Genomic DNA, 27,089 nt, shown 5'->3' on the forward strand with positions numbered 1-27,089 from the left:
AAACAAGGCATAGACATTAAAGAGAAGCAATAATGTGAAACGTCTCTGATTAAAAATCACTATTTAAGCAATCATTGCCTTAGGAGTTCATTCAGGACAGCTTTCTGCTGGAGGCAGATCTTAGAACTGAAACACAAAAGCTTCATTTGGGGAAGTGTGTGAGGACAGGTTACAGGAAGAAGTCAGCTAGGTGGGGGAATGATGCCAAATTATGGAAGTTTCGGCCAGTCAGGCCCTTGAGTTCCAGGTTTCATCCCACAGGAGGTGAGGGGGAGCGTAGGTGTTTCTAGGCTGAGAAGGAGCACATGGAAATTGTTTTTTGAGTACAAAACTATCTTCTTTGTACTGAGGACTCCTATAGGAACTAAGACAAGCCATAGGAACAGGTCAGGGTAGAAGCAGATTAAGAAGAGTAAACAGTGTTTGAGGAATAAGGACTGGAGGCACAGTCATTCATAACTCCAGGGTCAAACGGCTTTCACAATTCTCATCTATTTCTGGGTTTCTCTCCCTCATCAGACAAGAAGTCCTTACCCTCTGGTAACCACTAGACTATTCTCTGTGTCTATGAGGTTTTTGTTTATGTGATTGTCTTGTTCCTTTGTTGTCTTCAGTTTTATATCCCACATGAGTGAAGTCATACAGTTCTCGACTTCTTCTGACTTATTTCACTTAGCATAATGATCTCAAGATCCATCCATGTTGTCCCAAATGGCACTATTTCATCTTTTCTTATGGCAAAATAACATTCCATTGTGTATATAGGCCACATCTTCTTTATCCAGTCATCTATCAAAGGATACTTTGGTTGTTTCCATGCCTTGGCCACCGTAAATAATGCTGCAATGAACATCAGAGTACATATAACTTTACGGATAAATGTTTTCAGTTTTTTTGGGTAGATACCCAGGAGAGGGATTGCTAGGTCATATGGTAATTCTTTTCTTAATTTTTTTGAAGAACCTCCATACTGTTTTCCATAGTGGCTGCACCAATCTGCATTCCCACCAACATTATATGAGGGCTCCTTTTTCTCCTCTCCAACACTTGTTATTGTCTTATTGATGATAGCCATTCTAACAGGTGTGAGGTGATTATCTCATTGTGGTTTTGATTTGCATTTCCCTAATAACTAGTGAGGTTGAGCATTTGGGATGGCAGAAGAGGGTAAAAGGGGTCAAATATATGGTGATAGAAGGAGAACTAACTCTGGATGGTGAATACATAATGCAATATATAGATGATGTATTATAGAATTGTATACTTGAAACCTATATAGTTCTGTTGGTTATTGTCACCTCAACATATTAAAAAAAAGAAGTCCTTCAAGGCAGAATCTGTTTATTATTATTGTTGTAATTGTATCAGTTATTGTTTTTAATTATGTAGTAACAATAATTAATATTCATTCCTGGCATATGGTAGGGAATCAAATCTTTGTTTAAAAAACACATCGATACCAAGAGGTATTTCAGGATTCTGGTCCCAGGGTTTTTATTACTCCAGATTTATAGTCTTTAATGTCTACCGATCTATAGATTGTGGCTAGGTGCATCTTTGGGTAAGGTCCTCAATCAAAGGCCACAGGTTTGTCCTCATGGGCACTACATTTCCTAGAGAAAAGACATATCAAAAATTGTGCATGGCCTTTTGGTATCTGTATGAGAAGTGAAGGATACTCGTTTTGTCCCAACTGATAGGCTCTTATGAATTCTTGGAAGTTGTAGGCTCTGATGAAGTTGAAACCATCAGCAGTGGCACTGTTTTCCTCCAGTTCCTCCTCTGTGCTCTCTTCCCACAGCTCTTTACCCCCTCTCTGAAGCACTAGTAGGTTCCTTAACATGAGTGACAGCCCTTACTGTGCATAAATATAAATAATCACACCAAACCCCCAATAAGTAATGAAAGGAATGACTGATTAAATGAATCATTGCAAGATATGAAAAAAATGCTATTCTGCAATAAAATTTTCTAATTAATGTGATCATGAAATATTTATGATTTATAGCAACAGAGTCATAGAAGGAGGTCCCAGAATCAGGAGACAGAGGAGACACAGAAAGCTAGATTTCTGCTTCTCTGCATTTCCTCTGTGGTCACGTGCATTCTGTAACAACCCATACTCTTTACTACCATCTTTCCATCTAAATTCTACTCATCTTTCAAGTCCCACCTCAAGCCATGACATTTTCTCGTTATTAAGCTCCACAGCGCACTTCATTTTCATGAAATTTTAGCTCTGATTTTAATTAACCTTGAGCTGCTTTGAGATATCTCTTCTTCTAAAGTGTTATTTTCAACTCAATTTAACATGCTCAGTATCGGTATTGCACTGTACTAGGTGCTAGGTGGGAGAGTTGGGATAAAAGAGAAAGACATAAGCACTTCTTTTAAGGTTTCAGTATGATCCAAGGCATATGTGCTTGTATATGACCAATGGCGTGAAAGAAAAGAGAAAATAAATACACTGTTTGCTATTCTCAGTTTATTTCTACCCTGACCTGTTCCTATGGCTTGTCTTAGTTCCTATAGGAGTCCTCGGTACAAAGAAGATAGTTTTGTACTCAAAAAACAATTTCCATGTGCTCCTTCTCAGGCTAGAAACACCTAAGCTCCCCCTCACCTCTTGTGGGATGAAACCTGGAACTCAAGGGCCTGACTGGCCGAAACTTCCATAATTTGGCATCATTCCCCCACCTAGCTGACTTCTTCCTGTAACCTGTCCTCACACACTTCCCCAAATGAAGCTTTTGTGTTTCAGTTCTAAGATCTGCCTCCAGCAGAAAGCTGTCCTGAATGAACTCCTAAGGCAATGATTGCTTAAATAGTGATTTTTAATCAGAGATGTTTCACATTATTGCTTCTCTTTATCTAATGTTTATGCCTTGTTTCCCAAATTCATTGCTAACTAATAAAGAATTCTGTTATATTTATCACTGATAATGATCCAAAGCATACGTGCTCATATATGACCAATGACATGAAAAACAGAAGCAAAAATAAAGATGTTACAATTAATGATATAAATTAAGATGAAGACAAATAAAATATAATGGGGTTTGAGAAGAAGTCACACCAGATTGGTGGCTACAACAAGTATTGTGTATTCTATCCCTTTCCCGTTCTTTCATCTGCTAAAATATTCTTTTCCCATTTCTGCTCTCCAGCTTCAATACATGACCTTCTGGCCATCATGATTAGTCCAAGGGTTGGACATGTGACCTAACCCAAGCCAGTCTGAGTTCCTCCCTCGAAAGTTTTTTTTTTTAAACTCTAGCTGAGGGAGACAGCTTCCTTTTCTTTTTGATTAAAAGCTATAAAATTGTAAGCTTGAAGGAACCTGTGGCCATGTACATGACTGAACAAGGTAGAAGAGATAGGCTGAGAGAATTTCATAAGCATGTAGCGAGAAGTACAAACAAGCAGACAGACAGTGCTAATCATGTTCAAGTTCCTGACTGCTATGGATTGAATGTTTGTGGTCTCCCCACCCCCAAATCCATATGTTAAAGCCTTAATTCCCAATTTGATGATATTAGGAGGTGGAGTGTTTGGGAGGTGATTAGGTTTAGATGATGTCATGAGGGCGGAGCTCCCATGATGGGATTCGTGACCCTCTAAGAAGCGAAGGAGGCCAGAGCCCTCTCTCTCTCTGCCATGTGAGATACAATAAGAAGAGGTACATCTCCTTTCCAAGAAGAGGGCCCTTACAAGGAGCCAAATCTCCTGGCACCCTGGTCTTGGACTTCTCAGCCTCCACAACTTTGAGAAATAAATGCTTGTTGTTTACGCCACCCAGTCTGCAGTATATTGTCATAACAGCCTGAGTTGACTAGGACACTGATCCTAGCTGTTTCTAGCTCAGATCCACCCCTGCCCTGCCTGCCCTTACACAATATGAGTATTTGAGTTAAAGAAGTCCCCAGTTCTTGCTTAAGTGAGTTAGAGCTGGGTTTCTATCACCTGCAAACAAAGCATCCAGGCTCATTTGGGAAAATCAGAACTACTGAATGGAGAACAGAGCATTTGAGACTGGCCATGAAGGATGGCTAGGATTCTGAAAAGTGCACAGGATACAGGAGCATTCACCAACAGGAGCAGAAGGAGGGACAGGGCAGGATGTAGCCAGAAATGATGCACTTAGAGGTTTGGTGGGAAATGAAGCTGAAGAGGAAACGGTGGCCTTATTACAGAATCCTGAAATAGAGTTTTCTTCTTAAGATGTTTTCTTAAACATCTTAACGCAAAGATGTTTTCTTCTTAAAGCTTTCAATGTTGTGGTCAGCTAAATAGCGACCCCCAAAGATGTCCACATCTTAATCCCTAGAACCTGTGATTGTTACCTTACATGGCAAAAGGGACGCTGCAGATGAGAAGAAACTAAGGATCTTGTGATGGGGGGATTATTCTGGATTATGTGAGAAGGGCCAATATAATCACAAAGGTCAGGGTGAGAGGAGGAAATGTGACTATGACAGCAGACTCAGACAAGGAGATGTGACAATGGCAGCCGAGGCCCTTAGGAGAGACGTGGAAGAACCTCACTACTGGCTTTGAAGGTGAAAGGGGGGGGGATGCGCCAAGAAATGTAGGCAGACTCCAGCCGATGGAAGACGCCAAGGGAACAGATTCTCCCCTAGAACGTCCAGAAAGAATGCAGGCCTGTCAACACCTGGATGTTGGCCAGTGAAACTGAATTCAGTCCTCTAATCTCCAGAACTATAAGGCAATAAATTTGTGTTGTGATAGCCACTAATAGAGGTGGCTTGTTATAAATGCAATAGGAAACGAATGCAAATGTTTTATGTCTGTTAGATGCTTTCTAACTTTTCAGATGTCAATGTCAGTAGCTATAACGTAAGCTCTTGGGTGTAAGTCCCAGGTCTCATACGTCTGTGGGTCTCTGCACAGAGATTATGCAGAGCAGGGTCAATGAAATTTTACTAGTTCGTATAATTCACTGTAAGTCACCCCATTAGAAGTGTATCATTTTATATCTGAATATAAAAAAGGTCTTACACTTTTTAAAAATTTATTCAGTATTGTCATTGAGCTTCACAAAGTATTTCTTCTTTTCTTTCCACTTTTTCACTTTTATGGATGGGCAGAAAAATTGACAATCAAGTCACAGAATGGACTGGACTTGGGCCTGAGATATAATATTATGTTTTGGTCTGATTTTAATATTATTGAAACTTGTGTCAATTTAAGCATTTAATGGCTGGGAGACTTATTCTGTAGTTCATTCCACCTTATGCAGTAAACACTCTTCAACATATTTTGATAGTATAACTGTTATGGCAGGAGAGTTATGCCAAAAACAAATGCTCTGCATTTTAGTTTTTAATCTTGCAGATATAATTTTGATTAGAAAACAATATTAAATGTCTAAAATATTAAAAGCATATGATATACATCTAAATATGATCAGTCTGTTATAGAGCTTAAATGAGAAATTAAATATTTACATGTATACACAAGATATAACTACATTAATAAAAAAAGGGCTAGATCCTGTGTTTATTTTTGCTACTGACTTTATTTCTTATAGAATAAAGCTTAATTTTTACATCTTTTGAACTTTCAAAAATGTCTGATTATATATTAAGGGTATTTGTTTTTATTTTATTTGTAGAACAGGGAATTTCATCGGGCTGCAACTTCAATAGCTTTCAAATACAGATTGAAATATCTGTTTGACATATGGACACATCCAGATACAAATATATTCAACCTCCTTGGGCAAAAAATCTCCAGAACACTGAGTCTCCTGGCTGTATAACAAAGTGACCTATTTAGGAAAAAGGTCAGCTGGTTATAAAAAAATAAAAATAAAAATTATAAACAAAACAACTCCAGGATGAGGAGGGAGAGAAACTATCCAAATTACACATCCACCAAAGGTAAAGCAGCCTCTTCTGCAATGCTGGGGACAATGAGCTTTATGCCAGCTATTTAACCTTCAGCAAGCCACTCAAGTGCCCCAGGTCTCCCTATTATACAGGAAGGGGCTGATTAAAAAAATAGTACCTATCACATCTGATTCAGCCAGGCACTCAGTGAAGCTGACAGTTATCTGTTAGAATTGGGAGTGGGTAGACAGATTGAAGTAGTCTGGGTCCAAAAATTTCCCGAAATGAATGGAATGGCTATTAAGTGCCGTGTTGTCCCACTTGAGACTCTCCATTTTAATAGCCATCAGATAACATCCCTCGTGCTGTTTAATTGCCATGTTGTTTCAGGGATGCTCAGAAAGTAGTATTCATCTCACTGTTTACAGGAACTCAGTAAATGGTCAGGAATACAGGCAATCTTTAATCACTTCCAATGAGCATCCAAAACCCTATTGCTAAAATCATTTCTTTTTTGTTTAAATAATTTAGGGCCCATGCCAGTCTTTCACTCTCTTGTCTTCAAATACTTTCTCTGTTAAAACTTATAAGGAATTTGAATGTGTTGTCTTCACAGAGCTTGGCACACCTGTTTGATTTTTTTTCCTATTGTATTTTTCCTAGATACTCTCCTCCCCTCCTCCTTCCTCTTTCCCTCCTCCTCTTCCTCTTCTCGGCCCCCGACCCCCCTCACACACACTATAATTCTCCTTTCATTTGGAATCTTCATAAAAACTAGCATTAATGAGCCTATTATGCCAGGCACAGTGCCAAGGGCTGTCCATATATTATTTTAGTAATCCTCATAGGACCCATACAGGGCAAACATTTTCAAGGCTCAGAGAGGTTAAGGAAGAAGACACACTGCTACCAAGTGGGGTAGCCCAGATACCAGACCTAGCAATTTCTGATTCCTGAGTCAAAAGCCACACGATTCTTTGTTTTTGTTAACCTCGGGAAAGCTTTTGTAACCTGTGATCCCTCCGCTTCCAAACCAGACTGGGGGAGGGAAGCTGGTAGACAGCTCCAGCCTTGCTGTGTTTCTTGAGTGAACAGTTGCATGAATGAATGAAAAATAGGCAGTAGGAGGCTCCCGGTTACCTGCTATGAAACACCTGGCTCATGTGTTCTCCTCGTGGGTCCTTACACTTTCTCGCAGTTGTAGGTTCTAATATATATGAAATGCCCTGGGATCTTCGCAGCTGCAAAAACTGTACCATGCAGCCCCTGGCTGTCCCTGAAGTGGGTCACATGACAGCTGTTGCTGCTCGGCTGCAACACGCCCCAGGTGACATCCACTTAGGCCTCAGGTGTTGATCCCCATCAGTCTCATCGTGGCTGCTGTGCCCTGAGACAGGCATGGTCGTGCCAATGGTCCTTGCCCACCAACTTTATAATGGGCGCCTGAATTGCTGCCTTAGTTTTCCCTCTTGAAGAATTTTTAACAAGTTTCCTGGGAGCTTTGTTTAAAGGCTGTGGCAGGGAATTCACCTAGAGCTATACCAAGCGGCAACCTTGTGCCACTTTCTAGCACCCAGAGACCAAGGCTGACCCTACTCTCTGCCACCTCAGAGAGGACGCTCTGTCTAACCACGTCACAGATGAGTAGGTGGCTTTTTACTCTCTCTTGTGTCTTATTTCCAAGGTTTGGGGCACTTTGCCACCTCGAAAGATCCAATTACTATGTCTCTCATTCACTCTCATTTTAGTTTCTAAAGACCAGGGTAGCCAGGAGATGTAGGACACTACAGGAACTGCTGAACTCCACCGCCCACTCCCCCGCACCCACCACCACCACTAAATGCCCCAAAACACAGATCATATTTGTTTCAACAAAACCTACCGGAACATATACATCCAAGTGAATGCCGAGCTATTCTTCTTCTCTTAGACTCTCAGCGATTCTCTTAAAATCACTTTCAAAAATAAGTTGAATCAATGAATGAATATACTCCCCAAATAAATAGTGGTAATCCTTATCTTTGGGGGTGGGGGTGTAAAGTTGGTTTCTAGAGCTAAGTCTAGAAACTATGGTGAGAGAACACACTGGCCCCACAGGATCTGGCCTCCATAAGGTCCCCAATCTCATTTCCTACCAAGGCGGATACTCAGCAGAGATGCCTTATACTGGCTGCTCACACATGGCTCCTGTGCTGGCTGACTGGTACCGTCACACGGGGGCGTTAAATTTTGTGAAAACTGCCCTCTACTCTCCAGCACGCTGGCCTGGTAGCTCCTTGGACCCCTGAGGCGTGCTCTGCCACGGAGTCCTTGCACTTACTGCACTTTCTTCGGATTTACTTCTGGGCAGAAATGCTTGGCTCCCTTCCTCACACCATTCATGTCTCTGTTCAAATATTATCCCATCAGACATCCCTCCTCTGACCACTCATTACTGGGAGAGAGACACTCTGCCCATTATTTTTCCTCCTTACCTTGTATTTTTCTTCACAATACATATCATCACTTGCACAAACATAGAAACACATTTTATTTAATTTTCTTTTTTACATTATGGCCCCTCCATTAGAACGTGAACACCATGATGGTAGGGGAAATGTGTATGTTAAATGAACGTAAATTATTTAATGTTAAATTCTATACCCTCAAGACAGACAAGTGTCTTGCCTGTAGAAAACCCTCAATAAATATTTGATAAATGACTGTTATGAATTCCAGATTAAAAAGGGGGCCTGACTGTAACATAATAAAGTGCCAATTCTTGTGGCTCGTAAAACTTATTTCTGATGATAATGCTACAAAAGCACTTTTTAAAATGTCCTCTTAAGATGTCAACCTTGACAGACTGTAGGAAATAAACATTCTGGCTTAATATAAATAAACAGAATATAAATGTTTTGTAACTATATCATCATGTCACAAATCTTTCCCTCTCTTTTTGAGTGGGTAACAAAGACACCACTGGCAGATGAGTAATTTTTGTTCTTTTAAATGATTGCCAGCTAGTTGAGCCAGGCTTGATGTTATTTCTTCACTGGCTGAGTTACTAGCATCTCCCAGGTAATGAGATGATGGAGCTAATAACATTAATAATGAAAATAATCTTAGTTACATTTAATGAGAGTTTATTTTGTGTCAGGCCTGTGATAAGCATTTCACAAGCTTTGTCTTATTTAAGCCTCATAAGAATCCTATGATATTTTCAATTTCAGAGATAAGCAAATCTAGGATGAGAGAAATTAAGTAACTTGCTTAAGGTCAGGAAGTCAGAAAATGGCAGAGAGCAAGGTCTCAAACCCAAGTGTTTCCAACTCCAGATTCTGAACCTTTAACCTCTCTTACTAGCTCCTGTGTGAATCACGTGTCGTACGTGCACATGTGAGGGACTGAATCACACAATTCAGGGGAGAGAGCCAATCCTGTCTACCCAGAAGTTCACATTCAACCACCCAGTGATTTTATCATCTGAAAGGCTCACTTGTAGACCTAAAGAAGAGGTTCTTTATGCTTATTTCCTCTGGCTCATACTCTCCAGTTTTAATACTGATCATTTGGGAAGGGTTTCTAAGTCCTGATGTTTCCCACTAACTTTGCTGTACTCTGTTAACACTTTCCACTTTCAAATAGTCAACAGTGTACATTTACATAATGCACTGCAAGTTCAAAAGTGCTTTTCCATCCATCATCATGACAAACTTCTGAGGCAAGGAGGGCGTGGTATTTTTCTAATGACAGAGTAGACATGTTCACAAAGTTAGGACAAAGAGCTAGACCCCACACTTCCTCTCTTTAGGAAGAAATAAAACAAAATGAACTGCTGGGGAGTTTCAAAGAAATGGAATAATGTAATACCAAAGTTGGAAGAGGCCCAGCAGTCCTGTTTTTCATCCACCTCACTCTATAGATGAAGCAAGGAGAGTCCCAGAGAAACCGCCCAAGGGCACAGAGCTCCCAATCAAACTGGAAGTAGAAGCCAAGACATTTGAGGCCATTTTATGCCCCTGTACCACCTCATGAGGTCTTGAGGACACGAACCTGCACACACAATGCTATTAGAAAACAAGGAGAAAGTTCTCTTGTGAAAACACTCCAACATCTACATGACTGTGACACAAGTCTGAGTGTAGGTGATTTTAATGGAACACAAAATGAAACTTGCCACAAAAATAATGTTACAGGAAGCGGCAGGGTTCCTAACTGGCCCCCAAAGTCATAATGCAGTTAGACCATAATACTAGCAATAGCTGATTTCTCATTGTGTTTGTAAGAAACACATGGGGATTTAAAACTGCACTGCTGTTGCCTAGTTTCATGGCAGAAATCTCTTCTCACCTCACCCCACAGTCACAGTTGCTGCTTTCCTGGGAGGAAGGCATCCTTCTCTTCCCACTTTCCCCTCCCTGGGAGGCTGCTGCAGAAAATGGGGGGCTGTACTCATGGAGAGCAGCTTCCTGGGAGCCCCCCTAGAGGCAGGGGAGCCAGAACGCTGAGTGTCAGCTGGGAGGAAGAAGGCTGAGAGCCCACCATCCCGGATGCGCCTAACTAGGATTAGCCAAAGAAAAGAGAATCTAAGGCTAAGCCCAACGTCTGGGTCTTTTTCTGAGATTAAAAAAAAAAAAAAAGCTGAAACTCACTTTTTTTTTTTTTGGATTCAATACTTAATGTACAATCTTTTCTTTTTGTTTTTCCTTACCTCTTTCCTTTTAGAAAATAGCTGTCTATCTCAGGTGTGTCAAAGGGGGGGGTGTAAAAAAAGGTTACACTTTTGCTGATACTATGAGTAGGATGAAAGCAGACCCATGCTGTGGCGGCAGCTCCAGTGGGTGTGAAACAAGGGGAGAGGGACCCCCCTTTTAACACTCTGCTGGCCTCCAAATGTGTATGTAAATTTCTTCTCTGCCAGCATCTGCATGTGCCAGGGGGTTGGCAGTTCAGGTTTCTAGGCCATGAGCTTCATTTGATATGAGGGCACCCAAGGATCACACCACCAGAATTCCGGATTCAGCACTACCCACTGTTTACCAGCTACGTGACCTGGGGCAGGTTTTAGAACCCTAAGTGTCAAACTTCCCTTCTGTCAAAATAATAACAAAATTTTAAAAACACCTGAAACTCATTTTTAAAAGTGGTTTTTAATCTGAAAAAACTCCCACGAAAAACAAAAAAAACTATGTTGTATATTTAAGGAGTTCTGAGAAATTCTGAAGTAGTTACAGGTAGCCCTACACAGAAACAAAACATTATTTTTTTCTTAAAACTCTTCCAAATACATGAATCTTAAACTGACTCTTAAGCCAATGTTAAGTAGTTATCTAACAGTATTGTATAATAAAGTAACTAGCATTCAGAACTCACACAAAATAGTAGGTGCTCAAGAAATACTTGTTGAACTTGAAGATGCTGTAAGAGAAACAAAAGTGGAAGGGGGAAATGGGGGGCAGTCTTCCTCCTGACCTGTCCTTCCCTGGGGTTCCTGTAGGTTGTGCTACTCTCAGGACCAACTCTAGTTCACTAAACCCATTCCCCTCCATCCCTGTCCCCGTCATCTGGCAATCCCACCACCAGCAGAGCTAAGCCTCTGTCAATATACCAAACTCCTCCTGCAGGTATGGCTGCTCAACTCCTCTACCCCCAGGATGATGGGGCCTCACCCAGAGGCCAACTGGATCCCCAAAGGGAGGGTTGTAGAGACCCGGCCCAAACGTCTCTACCTCCTAAGGCCAGAGTTCCCACATTCCATGAATACAACCCCCCATTTTCAAGTAGCAACAAACCCCAAACTTATGAAACAAGCACTGTTTCTGTTTCCAAACTCCTAGATTCTAGAGACTTCTCCCTTATTCCCTTCCGCTCTCAGATCTGCAGGGCAGAATCAATGAACAAATGGATGATTAACCCTCTCCAGGTTCAGGTTATCATCTATCTACCCCTAGCCCATGCACTGATTCACACAAGAGCCCCACCTCCTCCCTTCTCTTCACAGCCCCTCTCTCCCTTCAACCCCCCAAACACCAGTATCTACAGGAACACCTATACTGTTTCCTCAGTATAATGTGGACTTATAATAACTACTACGGTACACAGTAAGAATTATCAACTTACATACAAACTGGGTCATTCTACCATAATAGCCCCTCGGAATGAAAGAGTTTTCAATCATATATGAGATTTGTATTGAATTCCTTCCTGGGTAGAAGGGGTTGCTCATTTTTAGAGAGTGGTCCTTCCCACATAAATGTGGGCACCACATGCTCCTTGGAACATCTGTGGCAAGCAAGCTGTGCAGCAAGATCTAAAGGATTAACAGGAGTTGGAAAAAGGACATGAATCTTTATGTAGAATAAAAAGAAACATCAAAGGCATTCTTTATGTCTGAAAGAAATTGATTTTTAGTATGCAATGTTAGCACATCTTACATTAAAAGGTAGAACTGCTATCTTTTAATTCTCTCTGAATGTCATTTTATTGAAATCCACTTGTTATCTATGGTTTTAAAAGAGTTTTTTTTTATAAGTAGCTTCTGCTCTATTATTTAAAGATGAAATTTATTAACTTAATACCTTATAATCTGGGCTGAAATCATGTTTATGTATTAAAACAGCTTTTTGAAATATGATGATTTATGTAGTCCCCTCTAGCTAAAAGCATACATGGCTATATAGGTGGCATAATTTGTGAATAATGACCATGTCATACCATGATTTACCATAAAGGAAGTTATTCCAGTAATTTTTATTCCCTTATAACCCTTACCACTTTTATTTTTTTTTATCTCCAATGGATTTTAGCAAACTCTGATCTATAATTTTTGAGTCCTTGTTGTCTTTCAGGTATTATTTTAGAAGCTTACAGTGTTTCATTTATTTCTTGCAATAACCCTATGAAGTAGTTATTATTATGCCCAACTTTCAGAAGGGACAATGAAGCTTGAGGAGATTAAACACTTCACCCAAGATTATAACAAATCTTGGGATTCAAATCCAGATCTGACCTCCAAATTCTTTAATCATAGCAAGCATACACTATAATGCATGTTTTATTTTACTAATCTTATTTATCTACTGCTGTATATCAAAATCATTTAAAGCTTAAAACAATAACTATAATTCATTTTCCCCTTGAATCTGAAGTTTGGGCAGGGTTCAGTGGGGGAAGACCAGTCTCCACCCACACAGCCTCAACAGCTGGGACAGTTCAAGAGGTGGAGGGAAAGGTGTTAGAGGTCCATGTCCAAGGCAGCTCATCCTCCCAGCGGGCAGGTGCCGCAGGCTGTTTGCTTCTTTCACAGGGGTCTTTCCATGGGGTAGCTGGCTTCTAAAGAACAAGTGTTTCAAAAGACCAAGAGTGAAAGAGGCCAATTTCTAAGTCTGGACCCAGAAATGATGCTGTGCCATTTCTTCCATATTCTATTGGCCAGAAACAGTCCAAGATCCCGGATTCAAGGACAGAAGTCATGGATTCTACCTTTCAATGGCAGGTGTGCCAAAAAACTTGGGGAGCATGTGATAAAACCCCCACATCTGATGAGATTTCCAGTTCAGCAGTGATTTCATTGCTTGTGAAATTCCTATTCTATGAATGCTCTTACCCGCATGACTTTGCAGAAAAAGACCTCCAAATGGTAGCCTCTCAGAGGTGAGAAAGTCTGGGTCTTTGTTCATTTTTCCTACATATTATCCTCATTGGTTCTGCAATTTCTCCTCTATATGGATGATTTAGACTTCAAACAAAGACCCTGGGCTTACATAACTTAATTTTAATCTTCTTTTCAGTGTTTTAGGCAATTTTTTTTCTTTAACATTTGGTATCTTTGGTTAACTTTATTGCTTTTTATCAAGTGACCTCAGTTGCTTCTGAACTCTATTTTAGAGAAATTTCTAGAATATTGTCAACTGAGTGTAAGCTGTTCAAGCTACACTCTTTGCTTAGCAACTAACTAGTATAGTATGCAGGTTCTATCACATGCAAGTAGATTTTCAGTCTATGTAACAGTTTCAACACATTTCGTCTTTTACAAAGTGACTATTCTACCAATTCTGTCATTCGGGCAAGAAAATTTCTCACCAATTGTTTCTTGGGCAAATTTTTCCTTTCACTCTGGTTTGTTCTCTCTGCTTTGGCCCAACGAAACAAAACGCAAGCCTTTCCACTTTTTGTTGCTGACATTGCCCCATTCGTTCCACTGTTCACAGTTGCAAATGCACTGCACAAAAAGGACATACACCAGTCCTCACCCACAGCAGGCATTAATAATCAATCACTGCTCTCTTTCCTACCATCCCTGGATGTGGCCGCAAAGCATTTGTGGCTGCAAAACATTGTGGTCAGCTGCTACTGACCAAGCAATGAGACTTACTTGACGTCCAAGATATGCACTATTCCCTCTCTCTGGAACATCTCATCTTCAATTAGGACAATCAAGTCTTTCTGATCTTGAAAATATTATTCTGAATTCCTTATTGACACTGAATAACCCTTCCTGCTGTCCAGCCCCTGCATCTATTCTCTGAGATGCCTGAAACCACAATTCGTGCCCCCTGTAGTGCTGACTGTTTCCAGGCGCTGGACCCAAAGGTGACCTCAGCCAGGAAACATTTCATATTACTTCTATCCCAGCCCTCTAAGACTCAGGGTCGAGTCACTAAGGCAGCAGTTCTGGCCCTGGCTTGGGTTCTAGTCCTGACAGCAGCCTTGTAACTTGCCCTAGGACCTTATGACTTAGGGGTTGGGATTCTGCTTTGATTTTTTGCCAAGTGCTTCCTGCTATCCTCTGCCCCCAACCCCCATACGTCCCCATCTCAGGATGGGGATCATGTGCTCAAATCCTGTTTCACCTTCATGCTTTGCACCTGCCCAAACGCCTCCAATTATTATCTGAGTAAACTTCTGAGTTGTTCTTCTGATACTCAAAGAAATTAAATAGATTTCAGCATGTGCTTTGCTCACTTGCTGAGTAACCTTTTATATCAGACTCTCTGGTACCAAATGCTTTTCCTTCAAAAACTGTGCCCTTCTCTTGGATCTGGACTTGTTCTCATCACCGACAGCTAGACTCCCCACTCACTCCCCCCACCCCAAGCAACTTTACTACCACAGAAAGGTCTATTTCTCAGATTTGATACATCTTGGTCTTTTCATCTTGACTATATGTGACCAGCTCATGCCTGACTGGGATATCAGGTAGCACGAGATTGATTCCAATTATTCCAACTGGCCTTTGCATATAAACATCCTTCTCACAACCACAGTGTATTTTTAGTAGGTGGTCCTGCCTTGTAGATGGATGAGTCTAAAGAATAAAGAGCAGTATGCATCTCTTAGACTTCCCTGTAACTCTCCACACCAACCAGTTAGAAGTTTGGTTGTATACAATGGGTATCTAATCAATGCTGCAGCTGAAGCTTAGAAGAAAATCTATTTTATTCTAAGGAAATGTATTCAGTGGCAAGAACCCCTCTGAATGAACCTACACATAATGGGTCAGATGAAGCACTATGAAGGATACCCTTTCAATTCTGTAGTTTCATTTCTGAGTTATTCTGTAATCACTCTTCGAATAAGACACCTGACATCTGGGCTTTGCTGTTCGCTTTGAGTGAACCCATGTCAAAGTCTTTGATATATTTTGGATTGAAAATGAGATTTCCAGGAAGTACTTTATTAGAAGTGGGTATTATTCCCTTTGAATTGCATCCAAAGTTGCAGGTTTTTATCCTTTTATTAACATTCTATCACATAATTCCTTTTTTCTAATTGTACATCTGCCAAAATACTTTAATTTGCTTAATAAATCTTGCTTGATTTCAACAAAAAAAAATATGATGGAAGCTAAAGCTTCAAAGAAGCAATACAAAGGTGTCTATCTTTAAGTTGGTAACACCAGGCTTTCTTCTCCATTGTACATCACTCAGCACCTATATGCACTTTTGAGGCATCTACAACTTTATAATACATTTATTTAAATCATATATGATCATTAAAAGCAAAATGTAAAAGAACTTTTTGAGTTGAAAAGAACTTTAAGCTTACTTTATCAAACCCAATCACACTGTAGACGAGTTCCTGTTACTCTAGGAATTGCATCATTTGCTATTTTAAAAGGCTTGTGAATTTGTACTTTTTTTCAGTTGTCTATTGCTGCATTTCGCTCTACCCCAAAAGTCAGTGGTTTAAAACAAGTTTTTATTTCTATAGAGATGACAGGACTTCCCCCAAGGCCATGCTAAGCATTTCTCCTATGAAAGTATCCCGATGCTGATATTTGATCCAGTTCCTGCTGTGACATGTAAAGCATGTCACGCCTTATAGCTCGCTGTGTTCTCTACTTTGCATTAAGACACTTGGCCCTGACATAATTTGCTCTATGGCAAACGAGGCACCTAATTTAAAATGATTCTGAGTAATGAAAGGATTCCATTGTGCACAAATGTTAAAACTGAAATAAGTAAACATTCATGTTAGCAGGGAAGCCCTTCTTCCTTTAACTGGAGGTCTCTTTTGGAGGGTATGACTCCTGGACTCGCTGTACCTCTTCACTAGCCCTTCCTAGGTGTGGGGTGGGGGACAGAAGGGGTGACTTATTTGATTGGAAAAATGAGGGATGAATAAACCAGGCAAGCTCTACGCACACGCTCACTCCTTCCCCGGGGACTGACTGACCTGTCCACAGACAGTGCGTGTGGGTAATGCTCTCTCCTCCGGGCTCCACGTGTCACGGGGCGAAGTCTCTGGAGGTGGCCCAGTATGTGGGTGGAAGAGTGTTTAGTCTGTCGTTTAGCATTAGGAAGCACAGAAGCATTCTCCATTATTATCTTTATCAGTAAAAATGGGGGTATTTTGATCTTCTACCTGCAAACTCTTTGGTCTTTTTCTTCCAGTTCAGAATTTGGGAGGTCCGGGAACGTTGTTATTACGGAGTCACTTTCCATCCTCAATGACGGCTCATTATCATCGCAACTATGATTATTAACACTTGCAGAGCACTGTGCCAGGCTACTAGTCTACTCACTTTGTGTGCATTATCTCATTCAATCTAATTATAACGAAGGTCAAAGAAACTACACAATATAAATGGTATCAAAGTTGGCTTTCAAAGTTGGCCGCCATTCATCCTTCCCCTCTCTGCACCCACATGCCTCTCCTCACATCAAAAGATGGGGTCTGTTTCCTCTCCCTTTGAATCTAGGCTAGCCTGATGACTTGCATAGATAGGATGCCATGAAAGTGAAATTCTGGGACGTCCCAGGCCTTAAGAGGCCCATAAACTACCATTTCCTTTCTCTTGGAAGCCAATCCCCTAGAATGAATCCTGGACTAGACTCCTGAATGCTGAGAGAAAAGCTGGAGAGAGGGAACCCTCATGGAAGAGCTCTGCGGAGCCAGACATGCGAGTGAAGCCTTCTTTTACCACCCAGCCCCACCCAGGCCTAGCTGAATGCCATCAAGCGAATGTCTCCAGACCATACCCTGTAGAATAGAAGAACCGCCCTTCTTCTGCACGCCGAGCCTGGCCCAAATTCCCAGACATTCAATTGTAAGCAAGACATGATAAATTGCTGTTTTAAGTCACTGAGTTTTGGGGTGGGTTGATATCAGCAATAGACAACAGGGACGGAAATAAAATACAAACTTGCAGACGCCCTTTAAAAAGGCAAATGCTGTCACTGCTATGGTGTAGCAAGAATTTTAAAAGATCTGTCAATGATTTATTAAACCATCAAGTCACAATCTATTTGTATATAGCATACCTATATGGTCCCAGATGCTTTCTTTTAAATGTCATTTTAAATGAGCCACATTCAAAGGACAAATGATATCATCTCAAGATTTCAGCTCCACTCTTATTCAAAGGGATAAAAGCTCTTCATTGAATAATAAAGATAATCCTTTTCCACTGCCTGCAGAGATCTCATCATAGCTTTGCCTCATATGTGATTAACACATAGGAGAGTTTCTACAGCCAGGCTCTCTCTATTCATTCCTCTGAGGAACCCTCCCAACCCCCCACTCTGAGCTCCCAAGGTGGCTTCCTCCTTCTCCGTGTCTCTTTAACACTCTGCTCATATTTTAGCACAGTCATATATATTTAGTCCGTCATATATATTACATTATTAATGTAAATCCCATTGAAAGCACAGACCTGCCTGTTTTATTACTGCTGCATTCTAAGCACCAGAACAGTACCCCATACGGAGTGGGTGCTTCATGCATATTTACTGGTTGAGTAAGTGAATGAGTGTGCCTGCTTCCCCTGGGCTAGAATAGTTTCTTGGTGTTGAGTATCCATGACCGCTTCCTTTCACTCTCTCCCTTGTGATGCAGGGGCTGGAAGCATGAAGTGCCTAGCCTTACTTTCTGCTGGGATCAAAACGCAATTCTGGTTCTGCCAGAGGGATGAGAGCGGCATGAGATCTGGAGGGCACAGGGAGCCAGTGAAGTTCCTTGGCCACCAGCTGTAGTGGCTGACACGCAGTTTCAGCAGGTGGCCTGTTTCTAGAGGCAGACTAGCTACCCAGTATCCAGTGGCAGCTGTGATACTAGCAGTGGCTTCTGCAGTTTCTCACCCTCTGGGCGATGGCTTTGGCAATGCCACCTAAATGCCTTCACTCCTCAGACTCTTACAATGATTTTTTAGGGCACCAAGTTCCCTGAGTATCTGGAGTAGTTTTCTTTCTACTACTGAGTTCTAACTGATAGGTCCCTACAGGCTGTATTCCCTGAGGGCAGGAAATGCCTTATGCATCTTTATACACCCATACCTGCACAGTGTCTGGATCACAGTGGAAATTGACAATAATAAAGATAATGAGAATAGTAGCAAACATTTAATGTTTACTGTATGCCCAGTACTGTTCTAAGTGCTTTACATCTATTAGCTTATTTAATCTACTCAATAGCCCTGTGAGGGAGGTGCTATTATTGTCCTCTTTTACTGACTAGGAAATTGAAAACAGAGAAGTTAAGCAACTTGCTCAAGAAATCACAGCATTAAATGGTAGGCTGAGGAGTCAAACCCAGGCAGTCTGGCCCTCAAGCCTGTAGTGTGTCTAATACTCTCTTCCTGCCTGGACAATGTCTGCTGGAGGACTTGACGATACAACCAGTACAATTTTAGAACTCATTCATTATATATGTCCTGTTTGCTTTATCATAAAGGATAATATCCTGACCTGCTATTTTAAAACTCTTCCCTTTTAAAATTGTTCCTGGGGTATCAAAACAGCTGTGTGTATGTACACACACACACACACACACACACACACACACACACGTTCTTTAGCTGTGCTCAACTGTAGTTTGTCTGATTACTCATTAACACATTGAACAAACAGGGAGCCTTGGAAATAATTAACATTGTAAGACAGGTAAGAAGAACCATGGTGAAGGTTATTCATAGGTTGCATACGAATTTCTTCATGTATGTCTTTCTGTTTCTTGTCTGGGAGCATTTGCTGAAGTAGATGGTCACTGGCTGCAGGAATGGTAGGGAGAATATTCCTCTCTTTACTGAGTCTTCTCCCAAAATGGAGAATCAGCTTTTCTACTGAGACTCCAAAGATAGGGGGTAGAGAGTTAGGGAAGATGCAAAGACACGCTAAGTAAAAAACATAAGTGGAAACTGACTGACCATCTGATCGTTGATATTGTGGACAAAAGTGAACAACCCTCAAAAATGACCAGTGCATGCATCTGGGTGGGGGAAAAATGTACACAAATAAGTGTTAGAGAATCTATTCTCCGCTCCATACATCTGCTGATGCATGGAGGGAGATCCACTGGTATAGCAGCCCTAGACAGGGCCATCACGTACTCCTCAGGGCAGAAGTGTCTTCACCTGATGGAGGCATTTGGAAGGAAAATCAGTGCACACAGAGCTTAGCCCTTTTGTTCTCTCTCAGAAGTTAATCCATCATTCTTCTCTGCTCCTCCATGTCCTAAATTTTAAAGGGGTCAACTCTGTCCATTGGTGGTGGGAGGGGGGCAGGTCTGGGCCCTGTCCGTTGTTGATAGTGACCAGGGTTGTAAGTTGGTGCAATTCTGAGGTTCGGTATTGGGAAACCCACTTGTCTCGAGTTAAAAGCCACATTCCCCAAAAAAGGTCCACAGCCCTTACCTGCAATTCCAAAATCCCACATGTGTTGAAAACGAAAAGTTTCCCCCATTTAGTAAAACCTAAAGAGACCTAAGTCATTGGCAGCAAATCCTGACCTTAACTGACATGAGCTCCTTACAGTCCTTTTCCTTCCACTTAGAGCTTTGTGTCCCACACAAGAACCAGTAGCTGGATGTGCCTAGGTAAATTTAAATATATAACAATGAAATAATATTAAAACTTCAGAGTCTCATTCATACTAGCCACATTGCAAAAAAACCTCAGTAGCTATCTATGTAGCTAGTGCTTCCATACAGGACAACACAGATAAAGACCCTTCCAACACTGCAAAAAATTCTATTGTGAAACAATGACTTAAAGCGAAGTAAATGTTTCCTTATAGACATGTTCATGCTTGATTATGTGATAATACTCCAGACTCCATATAATAAACAGTTATGTGTCATTTCCCCCCAAATCTAGCAAGTTTAGAATTCCAAAATCACATCTAACCCAAAGGATCACAGATAAGGAAGTGTGGGTTTGCATCAGTTTTTAATTAGTAATAAAGGCAGTATTTTGGGTTTCCATCTGCTTTAGACTTTACCTTTATGAACTGAATGTTTGTGTCCCCCAGTGTCATATGTTGAAGCCCTAACCCCTAATGTGACGATATTTTGGGTTGATGCCTTTGGGAGGGAATTAGGTTTAGATGATGTCATGAGAGTAGGGCCCCTATGAGGGGACTAGTGCCCTTATAAGAGGAGGAAGAGACACAAGAGTTCCCTCTCTCTCCCCCCACTATGGGAGACATGGCCTTCTTCCCTGTGACAATGCAGGTAGAGACAGAAGTGACAGAGCTACAAGCCAAGGGACACCAAGGATTGCCAGGAGTCACCCAAAGCTAGGAAGAGGCAACGAAAGAGTTGTCCCTACTCAGTAAGAGCATGACTCATCTGACACCTCAATTTTGGACTTCTAGATTCCTGAATGATGAGACTATTCATTTCTGTTGTTCAAAGCCCAATATGTGGTCATTACTTATTGCAACCCTAGGAAAGTGGGACATTTTGGCACTGAGAAGTGGGGTACTCCTATAACAAATACCTAGAAATGTAGAAATAGCTTTAGAACTGGGTAATGGGTAGAGGTTGGAACAGTTTTGAGGTGCATGCTAAAAAAAAAGGCCAATATTGCCATGAAGGAACCGTTAAAGGCAATTATGGTGAGGACTCAGGAAAAAAAAAAAAAGAGAGAGCTGTAGTAAAAGCTGCTATCTTCTTAGAGAATACCTAAATAATCATGAACAGAATATGGATGGTAAAGGCCATTCTGGTGAGGTGTCAGACAGCAGTGAGGAACATGTTACTGGACATGTTATTGGAGTAATGGCAGTTCTTACAAAGCAGCAAAGAATTTGGCTGAGCTGTGTTCCGGTGTTCTGTGGAAGGTAGAACTTGTGAGCAACGAAATTGGGTATTTAGCTGAGAAGATTAAGAAAGCATTAAAGGAGTGGTTTGGTTCCTCCTGACTGCTTAAAGAGAAAGATGAACTGAGGAAGGAATTGTTAAGCAAAAAGAAACCAGAACTCAAAGACCTGGGAAATTCTCAGCCTATCCATATTGCAAAAAAATGAGACAGCTTGTTCTGATAACACTAAGAATGTGGTTGAACAACCATTTGACAAATAAATGAGTATGGATGTGAACCATGGCCAGTTTGAACTGAATCAAACAGACAGGATAAAATGAAGGAAGGCTGTCACACTTCTCAAGGCTGTCACACTTCTCAGATCCTATGGGACCACACTGCTACTCAGCTGTGAATGTCACCAGTTCATCAAGAATGACCCCAAGGAGATTTGGGGATCACTGGGGTTTCAAAGGTGTGAGAGGGCATTGCCCGGGTTTCGAAAGGGCAGGTGGCTTCTTGTAACAGCCTTAGGAGCAGGGCCCCCTGGAACCTTGGTGGGTGGCTCCCTCCCTGCATAGCTACAGAGGTGGGGCTGCCACTTCAGTGGGTCTAGAAGACAGAGCATCAAACCAAAGAGGATTATTCTAGAGCCTTGAGCTATAATGGAGTTTGCCTTGCTAGGTTTTGGACTTGCTTGGGCCCCTTCATCCTTTCTTTCTTCCAATGTCTCCTTTTTGGAGTGAGAATGTCTATCCCATGCCTGTCTTACCATTTTGTTTTGAAAAACACCTACCTTACCTGGTTTCACAGGTTCACAGCTGGAGAGGAATTTTGTCTCAGAATAAATCACATCTGGAGTTTCACCCACATAACACATCTAGAGCCTCACCCATACCTGATTTAGATAATATTTAGATAAGATTTTGGGCTTTAGACTTTTGAGTTGATGCTGGAACACATCAAGACTTTTGGAGCTGTTGGGATGGAACGAATGTCTTTTATACGTGAGCAGAATATGAATCTGGGGGGTCAGGGGCAGAGTGTTATGAAGTAAATAGGTATATCCCCCAAAATCATATGTTGAAGCCCTAATCTCCAATGTGATGGTATGTGGAGGTGGGGCCTTTGGGACGTAAACAGGTTTAGACGAGGTCATGAGGGCGAGGCCCCCGTTATGGGACTAATACCCTTAAAAGAACAAGAAAAATAGGACAAAAGACCAGATCTCGTTCCCTTCCTTTTCCCCCTGAGGACACTGTGAGAAGATGGCCATCTGACAACCAGGAAGAAGGCCCTTGCCAGGACCTGACTCTGCCAGCACCTAGACCTTGGTCTTTTTCCAGCCTCCAGACCTGTGAGAAATAACTGTCAGTTGTTGAAGCCACTCAGTTTATGGTATTTTGTGATAGCATCGCAAGCTAAGGCATTTTTTAAACTGGTTAGGAACTGAAGCAGGAAAGAATAATATTATTTATCAGGCCCCCTTCGAATTCCAATAATAGAGAAATGTGTAGGCTCCTCTCCTCTGCATATTCATGGACAATTCAGGCTAATCACAGGGGAAGATTTTATATGTGTTTTAGAATTGTGCCAAGGAGGAATAAATGCCATTCTGGCAGACAGACAGTGACGAAACGACTAGGAAACTTCCAAAGATTAATCAGGATGCCACAAATGTTGAATGGGCAATGGGATTAGATGAAGTCCAGGGCCTATCTGTGTAAGAGAATTTGGGACAATGCTATTGCCTCCCCCACACTGGTTCTCCAGTGGCTTTCACTGGTAAGGACTGGTCTGATGCAGACAAGCTTTTGGATAGAAACATGTCCCTCCGAGTTCAGAACATTCTGAGATTTCCTTGAATGCCTCTGAGGCTACCTCTTGGTGGAGGTGAAGGGGGTCAGGGCAGCCATGTTCCCTTCCTACTACTCAGCTTCTCCTGGCTCTCAGGCTTCAAGCGTAAGGACAACACTAAACCACTACATCCAGCATATCTTCTTGTCCATCTAGGCGTAAGATATATCACAGAAATCTGGCATGAGCCTAGCCTGCGCCAAAGAGTACCAAGAGAAACACTCTGAGCTCCCTGCAGGTTCTACCTTGTTTCATGACATGAGTTCAGGCAAATACCAGAAGCTGGTGCAGCCTCAGTTTCCATAGCTGTAAAATAGAACACTGTGGTCCACCATCCTCACAGGGTTTGAGGATGGAAATCAACATAAAAATACTGAATGAGCAGGTGAAAATGGGGAAGGGATCAAGACATACAAATTGGCAGTTATGAAACAGTCATGGTGATGTAAAGTACAGCATTGGAAATACAACCAATAATATTGTAATAACTACGTACAGTGTCAGGTGGATACTAGACTAACTGGGGGGATCACTCTGTAAATTGTATAAATGTCTAACCACTATGCTGTGCACCTCAAACTAATATAAATAATACTGAATGCCAACTGTAATTGAAAAATAAAAAGTTAAAAAATATTGAAGGGGCTAATATATGGGAAAGTATTTTTTCCATTCTAAATACATGTATTTTCTTTATTACTGATAGGGAAATTCCATACAGCCTTGTAAAGCAATACCTATTAAAACAGACCCTTGCTGGATGGAATCTTAAAAGTATTACTATGAGTTCAACACAAAGCAGCTTTTATTTAGAGCATAAATTGGATTTCCGCTTGTAAAGGAAAGCATGAGCTGATGCTCTTTGTCCTAATTTGACAGTGGAGAGGCTCTTGAGTATTGGCCAAGAATCTAATATTGGATTGTACCAAAACATACCATTTGCTTCCTGAATTGTATCCATAAAGGTCTCACGATAAAATGCTGCCTCTGACAGAACATTTACCAAGATTGCAAGGCTTCACGTTCAGGTCGTAAAAAATATCCATCTCCATCTTTTCGATTCAACATATCCTCAACTGACTGTCCAATTTGGAAAAAAAAAATTTGAGGCTCTGGCCCTATTGAAACTTCTTAGGTAAGCTTTGCATTTTGGGTCTTTCAGCTGCTCAGCTCAAACAGGGACCGAAAAGCATGATCGGCAGCAACTCTCTCCTGTTGGCTTTCCTAAGACTATTATTAACACATGCTCAAGCTTTTATTTCAAGAAACTAGAGAATCTGAAGAATCACATGGACAGGCTTAAGAAAAATGTCATTAACCTGGAGTGCTAATTCAATATTTAGCTGACTCGATGTAAATTCATCATTGGTTTTTACCCTAGATATTCCAAAATTAAAGAAAAATGAACTATTCATGATACTAACAGAATTTTCACTGTATCGTAGAAGCAACTTATTGTACAGAAACATAGTAATTTAGCTAGTTTCACATAGTGGATTTCTGATGAGATACTTCTCATGAGATTTTTTCAAGCTCGGGAGAGCTGAACATTTTGATTAAATATTTTCTGACACAATTCTCTCAAACACTTTAAAAATGTTTTAGCAATATTTTTGAAAACAACAATGGAAACTTAAGTTGCAGATTTTCTTAAGTCCTTAAACAGGCTGCATATCTCCATGGTTTTTTTATTCAGATTTAAGAAAAACTCCTGGAAGATATATTTGAGACAAAAAGATTTTAAAGAGTGTACTGTGGCTTCCTAAAAGCCTCCTTAATTATTGAATCCTGTGAAAGTGAGCTGTAAACTGAAAAGGGCCAGTCTGCCGCCCCCCACCCCAAAACGTACAAAGTCTTCCCAATACTAATTAGAATGAGTGGGTTACCAATCTAAGTCATTCCCCAAACCCCTTGTCATAATGGGAGCTTTACCTGGAATTTCTACTAGTACTTTTTTAGAAACATACATTTTTTAGAAAATAATTTTTGTTGGTCCTCTCTGCATACTTTTAAAAAGCAACCAGAGCCTTGGGTTTTCAAACGTTTCTATCCAATGACTATCAACGTTCTTTTTTCCTTTTCCTTTTTTGTCAGACCCCAGGCTTGTAAGAGTGCAGAAAAAGTTAGTCTCGGATCTCTCACGTCTATTTGATCTAAAAACTCAACGGCTGAACATTTACTGTTCTAGGAAGGGGCAATTCCTGCAGTTTTAATCGAGTTCAAGTCAAATGCATTCTACTTTTTCTTCACTTACTGGGAATGAAAGTTAGCATTCAGACTAAGAACCGAAAAAGCAGTAAAGCAAGGAATGAACCACCCAGCGCTCAGCGGCTGTGATTTGTGAATGCAATAATCAACAAGTTTTCACTTAGCGCCCGCCATCCAGGTGCCTAGCCTTCAGCAGCAACACAACTGAAAAGGCCAGGTTCTGGACCGGGGAGATCCAGTCCGGGACCCAACTGTGGCGATAGGCTTGTTCTGGGCACTTCACCCCGAAACCAGCGCCCAGATGAGCGCCAGCCTTATCCCGGGACCCCGCGGGTCGTTTCCTCTCCGCCTCCACGGGCCTTTGGTTCACAGGGGTCTGTCTACTTGGCACCCCCAAGGCAAACGGTACCATCGTCCCCGCCAAGAGGCCAGTCTCGGGGAACACTTCGCCTGGGCCTGAACAAGTAGCAAAAGAGGGAGCCCCCATTCGGGAGCCTGCCGCGGACCGTAGAGCAAGAGCTACTACTTGGGTCTGCGATAACCGCAGCGAAGAAACCGCTAAAAAAAAAAAAAAAAAAGCAAAAGTGGGTGGCAGTGGCAGGTCGGAGCTTCCAGAAGCATCTGCTGATACCCGGGACGTTTCTTGGCTCGACCCGGCGGGGTAACCCAGGGGGTGGGAATGGGTGTCCTAGGAGTCGGCAGGCAGAGAGGGGTTGGGCGAAGGGCCCATGCGCTCGGGGCAGCCAAGGCTTCAGGGGGAGGAAGGGAGCGCCGGGACGCACGGAGCACCCGGCTGTGCTGCGGTCACTCTCTGCCGCTCCCGTCGCGCGGACGGACAGAAGGACAGACAATGCCGAGCGAGGGACTTACCTTCAGGGTTGGCGCTGATGAAGACCCGGACGCTGCGGCCGGCGGGCACGAGGTGAGAAGGCAGGGCGGTGAGGTTCCCGGAGAAAGCCGCCCGCCGGAGCGCAGAGTCCCGGGGACAGGGCAGCTTGGTGCCCGCACCGGCCGGCCACATCGCCCTTTGGAGGAATAGCCGCCGCCGCCGCCGCCTCCTGCTCCTCGGGTTCCTGCCCGCGGCTCCGCACAATAGCGAGGTCGATCCCCGCAGGCAGCGCGGCTCAGAGCCGCTCCGAGTCCGAGGCGCCACCGGCGAGCTCCGCGGCGCACACCACCGGCCGGCGGGGAGCGGCCATACGGACCCTCGGGCCCCTGTCGCCGCCGCCTCCTGCCCCTCTGGGCGTGCGCCTTCCCTCGCAGCCGGAGTTCAGAGCAGCAGCCGACTGGAGCCGGAGGTCAGCGTGGCGGCGGCTACGCGCGCGGCGCCCCTTTGCGCGGGGAAGCGCCCGCGCCTGTCGCCGAGTCCGTGGCCATCTCCCTGCCCGCGCTCGCCGCGGGAGGAGGGGGCAGCCAGGGAGGCGGGGACGGAGCGAGCGAGGAGAGCAGAGCAAACTTTATCTACGAAAGGCGTCTGGAGTTTATCGGCAGCTGCCTCTCGCGGGGCGCAGGAATAACCCACGGCTTAGAGGGCGGCGGGGGCTGGGGCCTCGGGCTGCCCAGGGGCTTCCGGAGCTGCACTGAGGACGATCCCGAGCGCTCGCGGCTGTCTCCTTGGCGGAGGACAGGAAAGAAACCGGCCCGAGATGCCTGCTACTCCTCCGCCTCTC

At 42.5% G+C, this 27,089-nt stretch overlaps 1 protein-coding gene across 1 annotated transcript in view; it reads right to left on the reverse strand.

The window, feature by feature from the left end:
* Window positions 1–26,532, reverse strand: part of NWD2 (NACHT and WD repeat domain containing 2) — a 162,124-nt gene extending 135,592 nt beyond the window's left edge. The window contains exon 1 of the mRNA XM_019636094.1: window positions 26,290–26,532. Coding sequence (XP_019491639.1) covers window positions 26,290–26,440 — 151 coding nt within the window. The 5' untranslated portion in view covers window positions 26,441–26,532. The remainder of the gene's footprint in view (window positions 1–26,289) is intronic.
* Between the last annotated feature and the right edge of the window lie 557 nt (window positions 26,533–27,089).

The sequence above is a fragment of the Hipposideros armiger genome, unplaced genomic scaffold (genome assembly GCF_001890085.2).
Source record: "Hipposideros armiger isolate ML-2016 unplaced genomic scaffold, ASM189008v1 scaffold_26, whole genome shotgun sequence".
Taxonomy (NCBI): Eukaryota; Metazoa; Chordata; class Mammalia; order Chiroptera; family Hipposideridae; genus Hipposideros; species Hipposideros armiger.